The following is an 18,028-nucleotide window of genomic DNA, read 5'->3' on the forward strand; positions in this document are numbered from 1 at the left end:
AAATAGCTACAATTCCAGATTTCCTTGGAAAGAACAACCAGTTATACCTGTGCTATTCACAGTAAGGTCCAAGGACCAGCAGCTTGTTAGAGATGAAGAATTGTAGGCCCCAACCCACACCTACTGAGTAAGAATCTTTATGTTAACAAAATTCCCATCAAAGTTTGAGAAGCATTGCTTTACACCACCTTATATAGGAAGGTAACCCTTATATGTAGAAGGAACCGTGTTCATTTTGTTAACATACAAAAGAATTGCCTATCCTGTTCATGATGCAGCTGAAGGCAGGAGAAATTTCTGCATCCCTCTAAATTAATGAAAAATATCTTTACCTTAATTTTTCTAGGTTTAATGTTACTGTTTTCTTTCTATGAGCCACTCAGTATTAGAATGATTTTTATGCCTCAGTGCTGTTTGGCCTTGTCTACTAATTTAATATCATGTGTAAATTACATTAGCATCCCATTAAATTCCGTCAGTCAGATCCAGCAAATGAAAAAATGTTAAGAACAAATCCAACATGAATGTTTGGAGTACCCTACTATGTAATTTCCTCTGCCGGAATGGATTTATTCCAACATGCTCTCTTTTTGTGTGCATTTTTAATTAAAAACAATCTAAGTGGATACTTCAAGCACTATGCTTAATTCTTTTCATTGCCTTACTTTTGTAAATTTTCCTCACTCCAAACATGTGTTTGGTATCATTAATCCTTAATTGGTTATGATTGTTAATAGTTTTGTGCCCAGTTATTTTCTTACTGTTTTATAAATTGCCAAGATTACCATTTGTCTCTTAAGGAAATAAATGTCTGTACAAGTCACATGTATTAGATGTGCTTTGGAAAGTGTATGTAAATCTGTGTCGGACAGAGTTCTCAGTGTGCAGACGACAGAATTTACTCTCACGGGTGCCAAGGGTTTATTAAATAGTGATAGTATCTCACAGATCCTTGGGAATCCACCTTGAACAGGGGGCCCCACGAGAGCTTTTTCCCCTTCCTGTACATTCAGGAAACTGCTGTTGTAGGTTTCGGCTCCAGGACCACAGCGTGTCTGCTCCCTGAGAAGAGGGGTGCCCCGCACCCTGTCAGTTTTCCTATTAAAGTCATGCACAAGTGCAGCTTATTGGCAAAACATAAGTCACATTTGAATCTCGAGCTGAAGGAAGTCTGGGAAGTAGGCCAGAAGGGTTTGGAATTGGTGTTGACTGAGTTGATGCACTCATCCACCACAAAGTCAAAGAATGAGTTTTATTACTATTATAGCACTAAAATTCTCAGTAAATGAGATTATGAATGATGTGGTAGAGGAATATTTTAAATACCCTGTGGTGTATGTTTGTCATGTATTTAATGTACTTAAGACACAAGGAAGCTTGATTGATAAAACTGTAACAATATGAATATTTAGGGTGAAGTGTAGGTTCTAGAATATTTTTGGAAATGCATTTCTGTGAATGTCAGGACTAACGTGATTTCTAAAATTCTTTTTTGACTCTTGTGTGATTTTCATAAAGAGTTGTTTAAAATAGAAATCCTTGAAAAAATTTTAAACAGATGACTAAAAGATGAGTCAATGTTGGAGGCTCTCTTTTTTAATTAAAATTTTTATTGAGATAATTGTAGATTCACATGCAATTGTAAAAAAAAAAATAAACACATAGAGATTCCAGGTGCCCTTTACCCAGTTTCTGCCAACATTTTCTTCTTGCAGAACCATAGTACAGTATCACCAAGATACTGACTCAGACAACTCACTGATCTTATTTAAATCCCGCCAGTTTCTCGTGTACTTAGTTGTGTATGTACTGTTTAGTTTTATGTATCACATGAAGGTTCATGTATCCACCACCACTATCAAGATACAGAAGAGTTACATCACCACAAGGACCACTAATGACGCCCTGCCTCACCCGACCACAACCCCCTGGCAACTCCTGACAACTACTTGTCATTTCAGAAACGTTGTATAAGTAGAATCATACAGTACATAACTTTTGGGGTTGGCTTTTGTCACTTGCCATAATTCCCCAGAGATTGATCCAAGATGTTGATGTATTAATAGCTTGTTTTGTTACAGTACTGGTTTGCTTCTGGCATGTTCCATATGGCAGCTGGATCTGTTGTATCTGTTTGACTCTGTCTGCCTGCCTCAATTGTGTAGAGTTCGTTATGAACTAGGACCAAGGGTGACACCACACTTACTGACCAGAGAGCACCAGGTGTTTATGGTGGTGTGGCCAGTTATCCCCACCTTAAAGAAAAGGAAGATACTCTATCTCTGGAGACATTTTCCTGTCAAGATGAACCCTGTCTGTTTAGCTGAATTGAGGTTCTTAGGTAATTTTCACTCCAGTCAGCATGTTGGTGATTACTGCTTTCAAGGATGAAATTGTTAGCCCTGCCTCTGCTTGATGCCTGAGGTATGATGGACTTGGGGCACATTAATTCAGGAACCACTGGTCATGATGCTGGTTTGTAAGGAGAAGTTAATCTCTCAACTGGATTACCATAAGCCATTAATTCACATATCCAAGGTTCTGGTGCTTTCAAAACACTGAATACGCTGTAAGCTGTTTTCAGAGTACCCTGAAGTGGTGATGAAGATGGAGGGCAGAGCAGGAGCAGAGCTTCCTTCCTTGAAGATGTCTGAGTTGTGAGGCGAGATGTAGCTGTTTAAAAATGTGCACTAAGAGCTCCAGGAGGGCGAGTAGCACGGCATCTTGTTTGCTGCCAACCGCCCGCTCACCCCACCCCCGACACAGTGCTTGGCGTCGAGTGGGCGCAGAGAGATGAGTGAGGACTATTACAAAGTAAGCACAGAACACAACATTGTAAAATGACTATAACTCAATTAAAAAATGTTAAAAAAATGTATAATTTAGTGAGTGGGGGCTAGCTCAAGTGGTAGAGCATATGCTCAGCATACACAAGGTCCTGGGTTCAATCCCAGTACCTTTTCTAAAAACAAATAAATAAGTAAACCTAACTACCTACCCCTTAAAAAAAATAAATAATAAAAATTTTTTAAAAACCAAAAAAAAAAAAAATAATAAGCACAGAAAGCTCTGGAGGGTATGTGTGGGGGATTGCTGTGAAGGGAGGGGAGGGAATGAGAGGAGTATCCCTCTCCCCCAAAATAAAGCCCCAAATTCACCACCACCCTCCCATCTCGGGACCCGTGTTCTTAGCATTCTCCCTGCCGGGTCGATGTCCCTTCTCCCAGATCGTTCTCTTCATTTCGGTCTCTTGCTGCCTCAGAGAGGCCTTCTGCGAACATTTGTGTAAGCTAGCACACTGTCTTCCCTGCCCCTTCCCTCTTGGTCACTCTCTAGCTGCTTTCCCAGCTTTATTTTCTTCATGGCATTTGTAATGATTTCCTGCCATTGTGTTTGTCTCTGTTTACACCGTCAGTCCCCCTGAGGGCAGGGACTGTCTCACTCGCTGTTAAATCCCCAGTGCCTAGGTCACTGCCTGACTTGGAATAGTAACTCAGTGCATGTTTGTTAAGTGACTTAATTAGTTGTTTTGAGGCTTTTATTTTGACACATGTGCCCTGGAAGGGATAGAAAAGCATCACTTGCTCTGTAATCATGCATTTTGGTAATGTTGAATGGAGGGCCTCGTGCATCCTGGTGCCTGTGCTTGGTACATGTGGTAAGAAGGAGAGTAAGATCAGCTCCCCTGCATCCAGAGATGTCACTGGTGGCAAACACAGGCATGCTTGGCTCGCTGTTCCGCAGTACGGTTGGTGCTCTTGGGGAGGTGTGCTGGCCCCTCCATGGACAGAAGCAGGGGCTCTTGAAATATTGACACCGAGGGGAGAAACAGGCCTTTTAATTGGAGGTGAGGACAAGAGGTGTTGGAAGTGTTGGTTTCTGTGCGTGTACACCAGTCCCAGTTTGGCTCCTTACGGAAGGTGTGTCCGGGTTAGTTTGAAGACTGCAGTCACTCTCAGGAGAGCCCTGCCACCTCTCTGACCTCATCTGCTGCCGTCTCCCTTACTGCCTCTGCGCCAGCCTCCTTGCCAAGCACACCAGTGTCATTCCTTTACACTCGCTGTCCCCTCTGTCTGGAATGCTCTCTCCCAGATAGCCACATATCCCTCACCTCCCTGGGTCTCCATTCTTAGGCCGCCGTATCAGAGAGGCCATTTCTAACCATCATATGTAAGGTGGTACCCTCTTTCCTGCCTGTTCTTCTCCATCAGCTTACCCTGCCCTGTCCTCGGCAGGGCACTTGTTACCACCTGAAATGTGTATTTTATACATGTGCTTTATTGTGTGTCTTGTTTGGTTGTTGCCTGTCTCCCCCACTAGACGGTAAACCTCCTGAGAACTGGGGTTTGGTTTTGTAACTGCTGTGTCTCCAATGTTTAGAAAAGTGCCTGGCTCGTGTTAGGTACCCAATAAATGTTTGTTGAAGGAATGGATTAGTTCCTGGGGCATCCTGGTAGAAGGAAAGTGAAACACAGAGGAGCCCCTAAACCAGTCTTATTCCCAGAGCCCTGGTCAAAGCAGCCATGCTACAGAAAAGTCATTTTATGGCTCTGGTGCTGCCAGTGACTGATAGCCTCTGCCTTGCGGCCCCTCCAGAGCCAGACAAGAGGCAGGGCAGAGGTGGTGGGGTATGCAGAGGAGCGTGAACTTCTTACGAATTGGGATTGTCGGGGAAGCCTTGTTGGAGCAGATGGTTATTGAGCCAGGACTTGGGCAACAAAAAGGAAGAAACCTTTTGTGTCAGGTATGCAGAATGGTTGAGGGAAATGTGGAATTTGGAACTGTACTGTGAATGGCCTTGAATGTCAGCTCTAGGGAGTTGTCACCCAGATGTTACAGCTCTTAACTTATCTGGCATGGTCTCAGATCCTTTCAAAGACAGTAGGTTTCATTCCTGCAAGCCTGTTGCTTCCGAGATCCGGTGTTCTGATCTTACACGAGATCCGGTGTTCTGATCTTACACGTGGAACAGGAGTCTTGCTCTGCCTCAGTTCAGGTGAATATTGGCTATTTCCCCTTTTATTCAAATACTGCCTTTCTCAAAAACAAGTTACTTGTACATATTTCTTGCAGCTAATGGTTATTTGCTTAAAAGAAGAAAGAAGGAAACACTGTTGTATTTTCCTCACCTTAGACATTTTTTAGAGTAATTTTGGCTTTTTACCATTCTAGATTTATTCTGGATTACAGTGTTCACACTTGCATCAGGCTGTGTGTTTAGATAGGAAAGACAGTATCGGTGATTTCTCCTGCTTCCAGATCTAGAAGCATTGAAGGGTTAAGTGAGACCCTCCTACTCTCCTAGCGTTTGTATTTGATTGTTGTACGGGAGGTGTGATTTTTGAGGTATTATAGGTACATATTAAATTGTAGGCTTAAACACAAGAATTTAGAGCTGTGGTTCTCCACTCTGGCTACATCTTAGAACCCACTTGGTGGGCAGGGAGGCTTTAAAAAAAAAAAAAACAACCAGCAATTCCTCTGTAATCCACCTGGAGTATTCCCTGGGTAATGGTTTTGTTGATGTTTGTTTTTTGGATTTTGTTTTGTTTTTGGAAACAACCTTGAACTTACAAAAAGTTGCAAGTATGATTTCTGGAAAAAACGCAGTACTTTTTCCCTTGAATCATTTAACAATAAATTGCTGACCCAGTGTCTCATCCCTGCATCCCTTCCACAATACTTTAATGTATTTCTAAAAAACAAAAACATTCTCCTGTATATCCACAGTACAAGCGTCAAAAAAAAATATCAACGCTGATACATTAGTATCATTTAATCTTCAGCCCCTACTCAAGGTTTAACATTTGCCCCAGTATTGGTCTTTATAGCAAAAGGATCGCACTCAGCACTTGGTGGTTGTATGTCTTTAGACTCCTTCCATTTTGGACAGGTGCTCAGTCTTTCCTTGGTGCTGATGACCTTGGAACTTTTGAAGATTGCCAATCAGTTTTTTCTAAAATGTCTCTCCATTTGGGGTTGTCTGATGTTTCCTTGTGATGATATTCAGACTGTGTATATTTGAGAGAAATATCATAGAAGTGATGCTGATTCTCAGAGCATGCTATCAGGTAGCTCATGATTTTAGTTTGTACCACTGTTGATGTTCACCTGAACTACTTGATTAAGGTGGTATCTGCCAGGCTTCTCCTCCATATAATTACTGTTTTTTCCTTTATAATTAATAAGTATTTTTATGGTGTGGTGCTTTAAAACTATGAGAATATTACATTTCTTGTCATTTTTAATGTACTCATTTACTTGATTCTACCTGTAAGGACTCACGTTTTCCTATTTTATGCAATAGCTTATAGTCTGTTACTGTCAGTATTTATTTTTATGCTCATACTGTCCCAGATTTAGTTTGTAGGAGCCCCTTCAAACTAGTTTCTGTGACCAGTTGACATGTCCCATCATTTGTTGAAGGTTTCCTTGCTTCTTGGCAAACAAGCATTCCAGACTCCTTTTCTACTTTCCATGTTGTAGCCCCCAAATAGTTTTTTTCCCAAAAAACTCTAGTTCTCTTTGTGAAGAATGATATTTAGAAGCCATAATCTGGGTTCGAGGTGTGTTCATAGCTACAGTATTTAGATGTTGCTTGTTCCCAAGCCCTCTCATTGATAGAGCTAGGGAATAAGTGTGTGTGCATTTGAATACATGAAGGAATATACACATATAGGCATGCAACGTTACATCTACTTTTTTTGTTATGTCTGTCCCTATGTATTACAATTAATGAGCTCATGTCAATGACTACTTCTGATCCAACTCCACAGGGTTCATTTCAGTTTTCTCCTTTTCCATTTTGATAACTCCTCTTCATTCTTAATATATTTACTTACTGATCAACCCCCTGTATATAACTGAGCTCCCATCAGCACCACCATAGATGCCTTCCCTGTGTGGATGCCCTCATCACCCCTACTGGGCTCTGGTGCAGCACAGAGATAGTTCAAAGCTCCCCAAATGTTGCTAATGTGCAGCCAAGATAGAGCACAATTGAATTAGAAGAAAGGTGAACCCCAAACTTTTTGATTCATTTTTAAGTGAATGGTAGGTTTTTAAGTCAGGTTTGGTTTGAGAAAATAGATTCTTCCTAAGAAAGTGAAATTTAAAGAGAAGACTCAATTCTACCAACATACACAGTAAAAGATCAGGGTGAAAGCACAGCCTGTCTCCTGGAAAGCTTTGAAAAATATTTGTTTTGGAAATAAATCTGCTTGTAGTGAACATAAATTTCAATCCCTTTCCCTGAATTACCTGTTTATAGGAAAAAAATATTTGAAAAGGTTAGTTGTTTTTTAAGAACGTGTCTCATTAAAGACTTACTGCTTTTTTTTTTTTTTTTACGTTGCATTTTTAAAATAAACTTTTAGTTTTTCAACTTTACTTTTTAGAGCATCAGGTATTTAAACAGGAGATATTCAGGCTGTGGTTGCTTTTCTTCTATAGTCAGTTTTTCTTTAAAATACGGAAACCAAGTAACAGTAACTGGGTCATGAGGAACCTTGTCTTCTTCCATTTGCAGCCAGAGGAAGCAAGAGGCTGTGGGAGCCAAATATAACAGGATCTGTGGCCAGCCTACCTTAGATGGTCAACATCTATCTTGCCAACTTTCGTAAATCCATTTTCTTAAAGTAATGCCCGGTTGCAAGTGGATTTTCACCAAGAACTTCACTCTTGGGCCGATGTACACATTATCTGACTCCAAAGAAATCCAGCCTTAAACCCAAGGAAGTTACAATAAAATCTCCTCCTTGATTGTATTTTAAAAATTTTAGTGGCTTGGAGAGTGTGTGTGAATTGTACACTTTAGGCTTTTGTATATTTATGCCCAGAGGCATATATACACATCTCCTTCTGTGAGGAGAGAGAAAGGGCAGTATTTGTGAATGTAGACAGGATCCACTAAAAACTTAATATGCAGGTAAAACACTTCTGTTATTATTTAGTTCCTGTTTTCTGTAAGTAAAACATTGTTTACCTATCCATGAGAGTGTGCCTCAGTGTTGGTCCTGAGTTCCTTTTATGTAGGCTGGATGAGTTCCACTCCCCAAACTTGAGTCCTTCACAAACCATCTTTGTGATTTTTGCCATGTCTGCAAACATTTAGCATTTTTCTTTTGATTTGTCTGACTTAACTTAGCCTTTATCTAGGTGGTGTCTGTGAAACCATGGATTTGATGTGTTGTATCTCCTAAAATCACTAGTATGCAGGCAGTATCTGTTCAGTAGTTGGGGAACTGGGAGCTAGGACTCTGACTCTTCTTCAAGCTCTGAAATTCAGTAAGTGTGATGTCTGGGGTGTCCTGCCTTGAGCTTTGAAATTACACCAGCTGTTAGTTGTTTATGCATTTTTTTCCAGTTGATACATAGAAGTAGAAGTTGGCAGCAGTCTATATATGTTACACTAGGGGATGGGGGTTATAGCTTAGTGGTAGAGCTCACTGGTTCAATCCCCAGTACATCCATTAAAAAATACACATACGTTATATTAGAATATTAGACTATACATAATAGTATATGGTATAATATATTAGAATAAATATTACATTTTACAGTTATTTTTCGAATATGAGGTATAAATTACATTATCTTAATTTCTTAAGATTCAACATATTTCTTCAACTAGAATGTTTATTTTTGTGTAATATTTTTATTTTAATTGAAAGGAGCAAAACCTGATCATCTTAATTGCTGATCAGGAGTGCAGGAGGATGCAGCTGTGAACTCACACAATAGGGAGGGAATACATGGATTTATGGACACTTGGTGTGACCTTAAGAACCTTAAGAACACAAGTAGAAAACATGTAAAATATACATTATTAATAATGTAGAAGAAAAATACGAAATTTAGAACATAGGGTTTTATGTTCACCTCTCTGAAGATGTCATGGGAAAACACCTAGATTATGATAAACACCTGTGTACTATAACTGAATTAATATATTCAGCATTATTTGTGAGAAATATTGTCGGAAGCCAACTGGACGTTGGTTGTCATGTATTCAAATTAGGTTCTTTGCTGAGTGGAAATCCATTCAATGTGTGTGTGTGTGTTTGTTTAGGAAGATATTACAAAAGCCCACTTTAATGGGCTTTTAAAAACCAAACTTAATGTCATGTTTTGCAAAAGAGGTGACAAACCAAAATAAGTGGATAACTAAATTTGGTGAGTGTTATTCATCCTCCTAGTTTAAGTAGAATACTGTGCTCAGTCAGAGATGAAATATTTGTCGCTTTGCACACCATCTATAAGCATTTAATTTGCTACACAAATAGATTGTGAATATAAGATGTTTAACCTTGTGGTGTGACGTGACTTTTACAGAGAGAAGGAGCAAGAAAGGGAAGAACAGTTAATGGAAGACAAGAAAAGGAAGAAAGAGGATAAAAAGAAAAAAGAAGCCACTCAGAAGGTGGGTTTAATCAATTAAGTCTGTATTTACATCTGCCAAGCATCTAGAATCAGTAACTGCCTTGGCTTGGACACCTGACATCTTAACAATGCTACTTGGAACTTTAGTTTACTTGAAAGTTTTAATATTTTAGAGTGGGAGAACATTAAAGACCTACATTTGTTACCATAAAGCAGACGTTAAATAACGTTATGGCTGATTTTATGAAAACAACAGTAAATTATATTGAGAAAGGCAAGAGAGTTACCAACATTTAAACTCTTCTCATATTTCCTTATTTGTAGCATAATTAATCTCCATTTTCTAAGCAAGCTTATAGGATAACTTTTTAAAGCTTGCCAGAGTTAGCCCTGATGTTGTCCTTTTGGTCTACCTACAATACTGTCGTTTAGTGTGTCTTTTGATAATTCAATAAAGAAATCTTCCTTGAAGAGGGTCAGGTAGGCCTGCCTTGGTGCTTTAGGGGAGATAGTATTGCATGGCTTTGAGGAATTTGCTTGGGAAAAAAGAGATGCTAAAAGAAAAAAAGACATAGGGCTGACAGCTGTCAACTGTCAAGTCTTCATTGGAGTGTTTGTCTGACAGGACTGTTGGGAATAGAGAGTGGTTGGACCTCCCTGCCCTGCCCCCCTCTCCTGAAGCGTGCACCCCTCTGCCCTGGCCATTGTCTGAGCTTGCTTCCCCACCTCACTACCCTTTTAGCATCACCTGACTTGGGCTCAGCTCTGGCTCAGCAGGCTTACTTTGATGCCTTTGCAAAGTGCCTGGCAGAATCACTTTGCTTCCAGTTCTTCTTACCACTACCTGAAGCACTTGGGAAGCAGGGTCTCACCATGAGGCAGGTGAGGGTCCCCGCTACGGTGCCAGGTTATTGAAGCCAAGTTTTGGGAGGTGGAAACTGTTATACAGTTCAGAGGGAACTTTAGATTTAGACCAGACTCGAGACATTCGAACACAAGCCAATGCAAAGGATAAGGGACACACAAGTTTCCCCAGCCTCACTGGATATAGCAGTTCGCATAATTCAGTTTTCTGAATTATTGAGATAGATCATTTGGAGCAGAAGACCAAATAGACATTCCTTCCAAAAAAAAAAAACATACAGATGGCCAATAGGCTCATGAAAAGATGCTGAACATCATTAATTATTAGAGAAATGCAAATCAGAACTACAGTGAGGTGTCACCTCACATCAGTCAAAATGGCCATCATTAAAAGTCTGCAAATAATGCTAGAGAGGATGTGGAGAAAAGAAAACCCTCCTACACTGTTGGTGGGAATGTAGTTTGGTGCAACCACTATGGAAACAGTAGGGATATTCCTTAAAAAACTGAAAATTGAATTACCATACAGTCCAGCAATCCCACTCCTGGACATTTATCCAGGGGAAACTAATTCGACAAGATGCATGCACCTCAGTGTTCATAGCACCACTATATGAAATAGCCAAGACACGGAAGCATCCCAAGTGTCTATCGACAGATGACTGGATAAAGAAGATGTGGTATATATACACAGTTGAATACTACTCAGCCATAAAAAAGAATGAAATAATGCCATTTGCAGCAACATGGGTGGACCTTGAAGTTACCATACTAAGTGAAGTAAGTCAGGTAGACAAATATCGTGTAATACCACTTATATGTAGAGTCTAAAAAAAAGTGATACAAATGAATTTATTTGCAAAACAGAAACTGACTCACAGACATAGAAAACAAACTTCCGGTTACCAAAGGGGAAAGGGGCTGGGGAGGGATAAGTTAGGAGTTTGAGGTTAGAAGATGCAAACTACTATATATAAAATAGGTAAACAACACAGTCCTACTGTATAGCACAGGGAACTCTATTCAATATCTTATAATAAACTATAGTAGAAAAGAATATGAAAAAGAATATATATATGTATTTTGCTATACACCAGAAACCAGCACAACATTGTAAATCAACTATACTTCTATTAAAAAAAAAAAAAAAGAAATAGATCATTCAGAAGTGCCAGCATAAAAAACAATAGTGAAAATATTTTCTGAATTGGATTGCATATGATCCTGCCACGTCAAACATGTGAAATGTAATTTATCTTTTCTTCAAGGCTTAATTGAAAGTCTTAATTAAAAATTACTGTTTGGTGTTATAATAGACTACTGTGCTCTTCAAAGTTTTGTCTGCTTTTAATTCTGTTTCTCTTTCTATTAATAGTGGTGTGCTCACCGTCACATCTTCATGCTGTCAGGGTACCTGCTTCTAATGTGTTGCTTCTAATCTGAGCTTGTTGGAATTCTCTAATGACAGTAAAGAGTCGGAATAAAAATGTCAGATAATGACCCGGAGGCTTTTTTTATACTTGCCTTTGTGTACACAGCCACATTCCACGTCACTGAGGTTATTATATGCAGGTCCACCAGCTGTAGGGTGTCAGGGTGTTGCCCCTGTACCTGCACACACTGACCTTCTACAGGAGTGATGGGAGGGCGACCCTCAGTGAAGGCTTTCTTTCCTTTAGGGCATTCACATTCCATCTACTAAATCGGTACAAAAATTGGGTTTTGCAGTCTGTGGGAATACATGGTTGATGAGCTGGACACTGGGGAGCTTAAGCAAAGACTAGTAACAAGAAGATGCCAAATGGGGTGATTATTTTAGGCAACATACAGTCCATCTTCATTCTCCACATAGATGTTCTTTAACCTGGAATGTCAGTACTAGAAGTGATTAATAAAATGTGCATTTGTAAAGTTTTGCTGTGGATCCCACTAATAGCAAAATTATTTAAAATAAAAGGTGGTGTTTATTCAAGAGTAAATTGGCATTATTTATGCAGAGAATTTCATTCATACAGCTGAACAGTCTCCCTTGTACTTGCATCTGCGTTAGGAACTGGTTAAGGAGTTATGGCAAAGAGGAAAATCACTGTAAATGAAATTTCAAATGGTTAATAATAAACAATAAAAATTCAATCATTTTTGTTCAAAAATGTTCTAAATTAGCTGATACAGGATCTAGGCTGACACATGGCCTTTGATTTTTTTTTTTATCATAGTGAACCATTGTGTGATTTCAGAATTAGATTCTGATTTAGCAGTTTTAAGAAGAGAGCACAAAGCTCACCATGTGACTGTCTTAGTGGTTTCCAACCTCACTGTAGAGACAACCCCTTAACCAGGAGGCAGAAAATGTGCTATGATGCAAAGAACTGTCAAGAATGTGCCAGAGGTTCTGTTATGGGGTCATTCATTCAGTCAGCAAACATGTGTAGTGCCTCTTCTTAGTGCTTCCACATCTTTCTCACAACCTATCCCATTGCTTTATAATCATCTCTTCGTGTTTGTCTTCCGCATTAGACTGGCTCTGAGTTTCTCAAGGTTTTATTCATATTTGTATTTCCAGTAACTAGGACAGTGCCTGGTGCCGAAGCGTTACTCAGAAAACATTTGTTTAATAAGTGAATGGTCAGGAGTGAGTGCTGACAATGTAATTTTCTTTCTTAAAGATTTGACTTTTATTTAAAGCCACATTAAATTATTCCTGCATAGAAATTAAGCATAAGCTTCTTTTCCATTGTGCTTGGTGATTATGGCCATTTGCTCTTCCTCAAGCCATCACTGAGTAAATACTGTGTTGGATTTCCACTCATGAGAGAGGTGTCAAAGAAGGATTTCATTGACATTCATTAGGCTGATGCTGCTAGAGGATCATTGTTAGCGTTGGCAGAGCACATGCTCTTTACCGTCGGGGGGCAGCTCCCTTACCAGAACCGACATTCTAAGACACGTTTGACTTTAGTTGAATTTGTCGCTTACAGCTGGGGAAGGCATTGACTTCCAAGTGGCATTCTAAGAAATATTTATAGTGGTAGAAACTTTAAATTGTCTTAAGGAATTGGTATGCAGATACAAATCAACTCATTCTTGGATAAATGGGCTTATAGAAAAATTATACAGTAGAATTGAGCTTTGTAACAGTTAGTACTGGGGAACACATTCATTTTAAGAGGCTGCCTACCACAAATTCAGTACAGCAGAATTAGCTTGTCTTTGAATGCAAGAATGTAAGAAACACTATAGGAGGTCATACAAGTAGATGGTTGAACTCAGTGGTGTGCTGGAATCCATTGTGCTGTGGGCTGTCTAGCAACAGGACTTGCCTTCCAAAGATGAGTGTGTTTTCATGAACACCCATAGCAGTAACTCAGTATGATTACCAGTCACAAATAATCAAACCCCTCTTTTCTATATGAATTCTTTTTATTACAAGAATTGGAGAACCAATATAAAAATGTTTTTTTTTGGAAGCTTAACTAATAGTTGGGCAAAGGGGGTCAAAATAACCCATGATCTCAATAATGTGATATAACCCCTGTTGGAATTCTGGTGCATTGCCTTTGGAATGTTTTTCTTGTTCATGACCTTTTGTGGTTATGTTTTAATGTTACAGGGCATGTATAATTAGGCGCCCTCGTCTATTTTCCTCTCTTAAGAGCAGAAGCAGTTTTCCATGTGGCTCCTAATCATCATTTCCACTCTCTCCCCAAACCTGTTATTATATTCAGCATGTCCAATCTTTTAGGTTAATCACTTCCAGAGATGTATTAGTTACTGTATAAAGAAATACCTTCAACAAAGCAATCTTTATTTGTTCAAAATTTACATATTTCAGTCTTACTACTGTATTTCATGCTATTTTACGTAAACTTTGATAGTGATAGCAAACAGTTCTCAAGCATTAGTATGAGATATCTGATTTAATCCTTATAATAATCCTTTGCAGGGAGATACTGTTATTATCTCCATTCAACAGATAAATAGAAAACTGAGATCACATAGCCAGGAAGTGGCATGGCTTGGTTTTGAATCCTTTTCTCCTACTGTGACCCCTGATGCCTCTGGGCTTGGACCCTTAAACTCTTGCTTTCTAGATTTGAAATCAAGTGTTTGAGTCCATACTCATTGGAGATTCTGTTTCTTTCTATGGTTAATTTTGCATCTGGGCCACATCCATTTGCTTTTCTCATTCTAGCAGTCAAAATGGGAAATGGGGGGTGGGGGACTCAGTGGTAGAGTGCATGACTAGCATGCGTGAGTTCCTGGGTTCAATCCCCAGTACCTCTACTAATAAACAAACAAACAAACCAACCTAATTATCCTCCCCCAAACGTTTAAAAAAAAACCACTCTCTTAAAAAAGGGAAACAGCATTCCCAGTATAAGGACTTTATCATTTAATGAAGGTGGAATGCTTCTTGTCATAATTTTTAGAATTCTTCATAATGATGTTCATGTAATTTATAGCTAGACATATGCCCATTGTCTTTAGAAGGATGTCTGAACGGACTTTTTCTGAATTTTAACTATAGCTTTGTATCTGACTGCTTGGATTATGCTTATCAGAATTAAAGTAGTCTTACAATAACAGTACTGACTTAGAAAGCAAGTCTCACTTACTTATGCCTGTTAATTTATTTTACAGGTCACGGAACAAAAAACCAAAGGTAAGACTTTTTTTTTCCTTTTGAGATTTATACTCTTGCATTTAGATTTTACACTCTTGCTGACTCAGCCTCCAGTCCACTTGATAGGTGAGAGTGGGTGTAGAGTAATTAGAGTTGTTTATTTGCAAACACTGAAGAGCAGTAACAACAAATTAAAAGTACTTATACTAGTGTTTCTAGTTGGCCTTACTTTTTTTTTTTTTTTTAAAGAGGAAAAGAGATTAGACAGAGTAATAACTTGTTTTGAGAGTAAAGAGGTCATGATTTTGAACTGAATCTTTTCAGGATTTTTCTTAGAACAATAACAAAAACAGAGCACTAGTTCCTATTTTACAGATGGGAACTGCAGAGGATTGTTGACCACCTTGACCTGTAACAGGTATTGAGCCTGAAAATGAGTGTTACATTTAGGACAGTCACCCCATCTTCTGAGCTCTAGAGCCTGGAATATGCTTTTCAAAAAGATAATGCACTTTAACTCTTACAAAATAGTGCTGTGTTGTAAACAGAAGCAGGTGTCCCAGAGGTCATTCCCAACCGCTAATGGTCTGTGTGCTTTCAGTTCTTTCTCTTTTGTTAATTTTGATTATGCAGTCTTGTCTGGTGATGATCACACTTTGGTCAGTTCCCCTTTAGAATAGGAGACTTATTTCCTTGGGTTTCTAGCTCCTTATCCTGCCCACTTAAATATGTTGTCCTCAGCTAGCATAGGCACTAGAATCATATGCATAGACTTGTCAAAACACACAAGCCCAGTTCTCCTCCCAAACCTTTGCAGTCCCAGGCCACAGCCCTAGCAGATGTATTTATGCAAGCTCTGCAGGTGACCATAGTGTATGGCCCAGGTGGAGAACCACCACCCCAGATGAAGGTAGTCCAGTGTGACTGCAATAAGTTGGGGGAAGATGAGGGTCATGGAGAGACCAGAGAGACCAAGGTTTGATGAGAGGTTCTCAAAGAACTGGTTTCTTCATTGTTTTGTTGGACCACCAGGTCAAAGCATGTCACATGGTGGTAGAGGACTAATAAAGACAGTACTAGTTTCTTAGGAAACTTAGTTATGGAAAACAAATTCTCAGATGAGTAGACATTAGTATATTTCTATCCAAAAGGCATTTCAAGGGAGAATATAGTCTGGGACTTTGTAGTGATATATAAAATAAACTGAGAGAAATTATTGTTAGTTATAATTATTTTAATTAGTTAGAATAGTGTCCTCCCCTTGCACTGTCAGCCAGTTCTTAACCCAGAAGTAGACATTATTTTGGAAGTACACCTGTAAATTATTTGTTTGAAATATAAATTATACTTTATTGATAGTGGTATAGTGTCCATATTTTCTAAACCAACATACTGTCTAGGAAAGGATTTTGGCACATAAGTATATTTATAGGACTTTTTGATTATTTATGAGGACAACAGATGAGAAAATTGGCATTTTCCTGAAAAATCCAGACTCTGTGGTTGCTGGAACATGGTGATTGGGTTCCTAGGCATGGCCACAATTCTTAGTGCTCATGAAGCCAAATGCCAGTTGAGCTGTGGAAACAAGCTGCTCTGTATGTTAAGTGATGTTTCTATTGGAAAACTGAAAACCTGTTAGGTTTTTCTTTCTTTCTTTTTTTATTTGTACAAGGTCTGTTCTCAGAATCACATTCCTCTTTCCTCTTCCAAAGTCTAAAAAATTAAACTTTATTTTTTACTTACTATCAAAGTTTCCCTCCATTTAGGGTCCTTCTCATACCTACCAAAAAATGGAGTACAGTTTCCCTACCTCCCCATCCCACCCTCCCTTCAAAAATTAAATTAAAATAATCCTGAAGTAAACTGAGAGCCTGTTTTGTATCTCATAAGGGATTTAATTGATAGAACCAGGGAGTAAAAATAAAAATTATCCCTGAGATGTGTTAGACCATAAATAGAGGGAGGTCCTGATTTTTCTACTTCTTTAAAAATCCTGTTTTACAGCCACATCTTAATCTTTGTTCCCAAGAGCCTACCTGGGTACCTAGCCCAGTCTTGTCTTTCCTCAGCTGATGTTTCTGGGTCCTGTTCCTCTTCCTCTTCCCAAGACGGTGCCTTCCCCCAGGCAGTCTTCCCTTAACTCTGAATCTACCACTCTTTCCCCAACAGACTTTTTGAGAAAAAAAGACTGTTGATGCCAAGTCTCTGGTTGTACAGAGGACTGAAGTAAGATTTGTCCATATTTCAGATAAAAGGTAGATTCAGTGTATGTTCTTTATCTTCCATCATTTTTTTTTTAACAGGTGAGAATTTTGGAGAGATTAGGGCAGGGATTTCAAGTGGAGGTTGTATAAAGACATGGGCTGGAGGTGGGCCCGCTGCTTAGGTAACAAATACTAAAAGGCACTTAATGGAGAAGCTGGTCTCCATTGGATATTGGTCTTGGAATTAGAAAAATTTGTTGGATTGATCCCAGATTTAACAGGGCTGAAGGATAAGATTAGGATTAGAAAGATAGACTATGTGATGGAAGAGTCTGGATAGAACCATTTAGCATTGTTAAAAAAGATGTTAGGTGGCAGTTGGCTTAATGGAAGTTACCAGTATAAAATGACTGGTTTATGGAAACTAATATGACCTTAAGCTACATTACTAGAAACACAGTGTCTGGGCAGGAATTTGCAGTTCCTGTAATGGGTACCACTCTAGGAAAAGGAACAGAGATCAACCACTGTGGGGCATGTGGAGTTTGGGCCAGTTTGGTCAAGGAATTTGAACCTGTCACCTCTGAGAGAGTTAAATACTGAGGGGGTGTTTAACCCCCAACAAAAGGCTCCCCATGTGAAGAAGCTCAGGTAACTATCTTCAGAGATTTGAAGGCCCTGGTCCTGACACTTAGCACTTCCTTGGTAAATGTCTGTTGGTGAGTCAAAGCAACAGGAAAAAGCTTCCAGCTCAGTGTAAGTTAAAATTTTTGGATATTGCTGTCCAGTAATTCATAGCCTTTACCAGACTGGGACGCAGCAGAGAAACAACCCTTCCCATCAGCATACCTGGGGTGATGGACCGCTGTAGTGCACAGCCCAGAAGGCATATTACAGTGCATGCATCGTGGTGGTTGGAATAACTTTGGATCTACTCTAATTTATTAATATT

The 18,028-nt window shown here is 39.2% G+C and overlaps 1 protein-coding gene across 1 annotated transcript in view; it reads left to right on the plus strand.

The window, feature by feature from the left end:
- TNRC6B (trinucleotide repeat containing adaptor 6B) overlaps positions 1 to 18,028 on the plus strand; it is a 225,161-nt gene that overhangs the window by 144,238 nt on the left and 62,895 nt on the right. The window contains 2 exon segments of the mRNA XM_032492297.1: positions 9,334 to 9,421; positions 14,887 to 14,908. Coding sequence (XP_032348188.1) covers positions 9,334 to 9,421; positions 14,887 to 14,908 — 110 coding nt within the window.

This window comes from Camelus ferus, chromosome 12 (genome assembly GCF_009834535.1).
Source record: "Camelus ferus isolate YT-003-E chromosome 12, BCGSAC_Cfer_1.0, whole genome shotgun sequence".
Classification (NCBI taxonomy): domain Eukaryota; kingdom Metazoa; phylum Chordata; class Mammalia; order Artiodactyla; family Camelidae; genus Camelus; species Camelus ferus.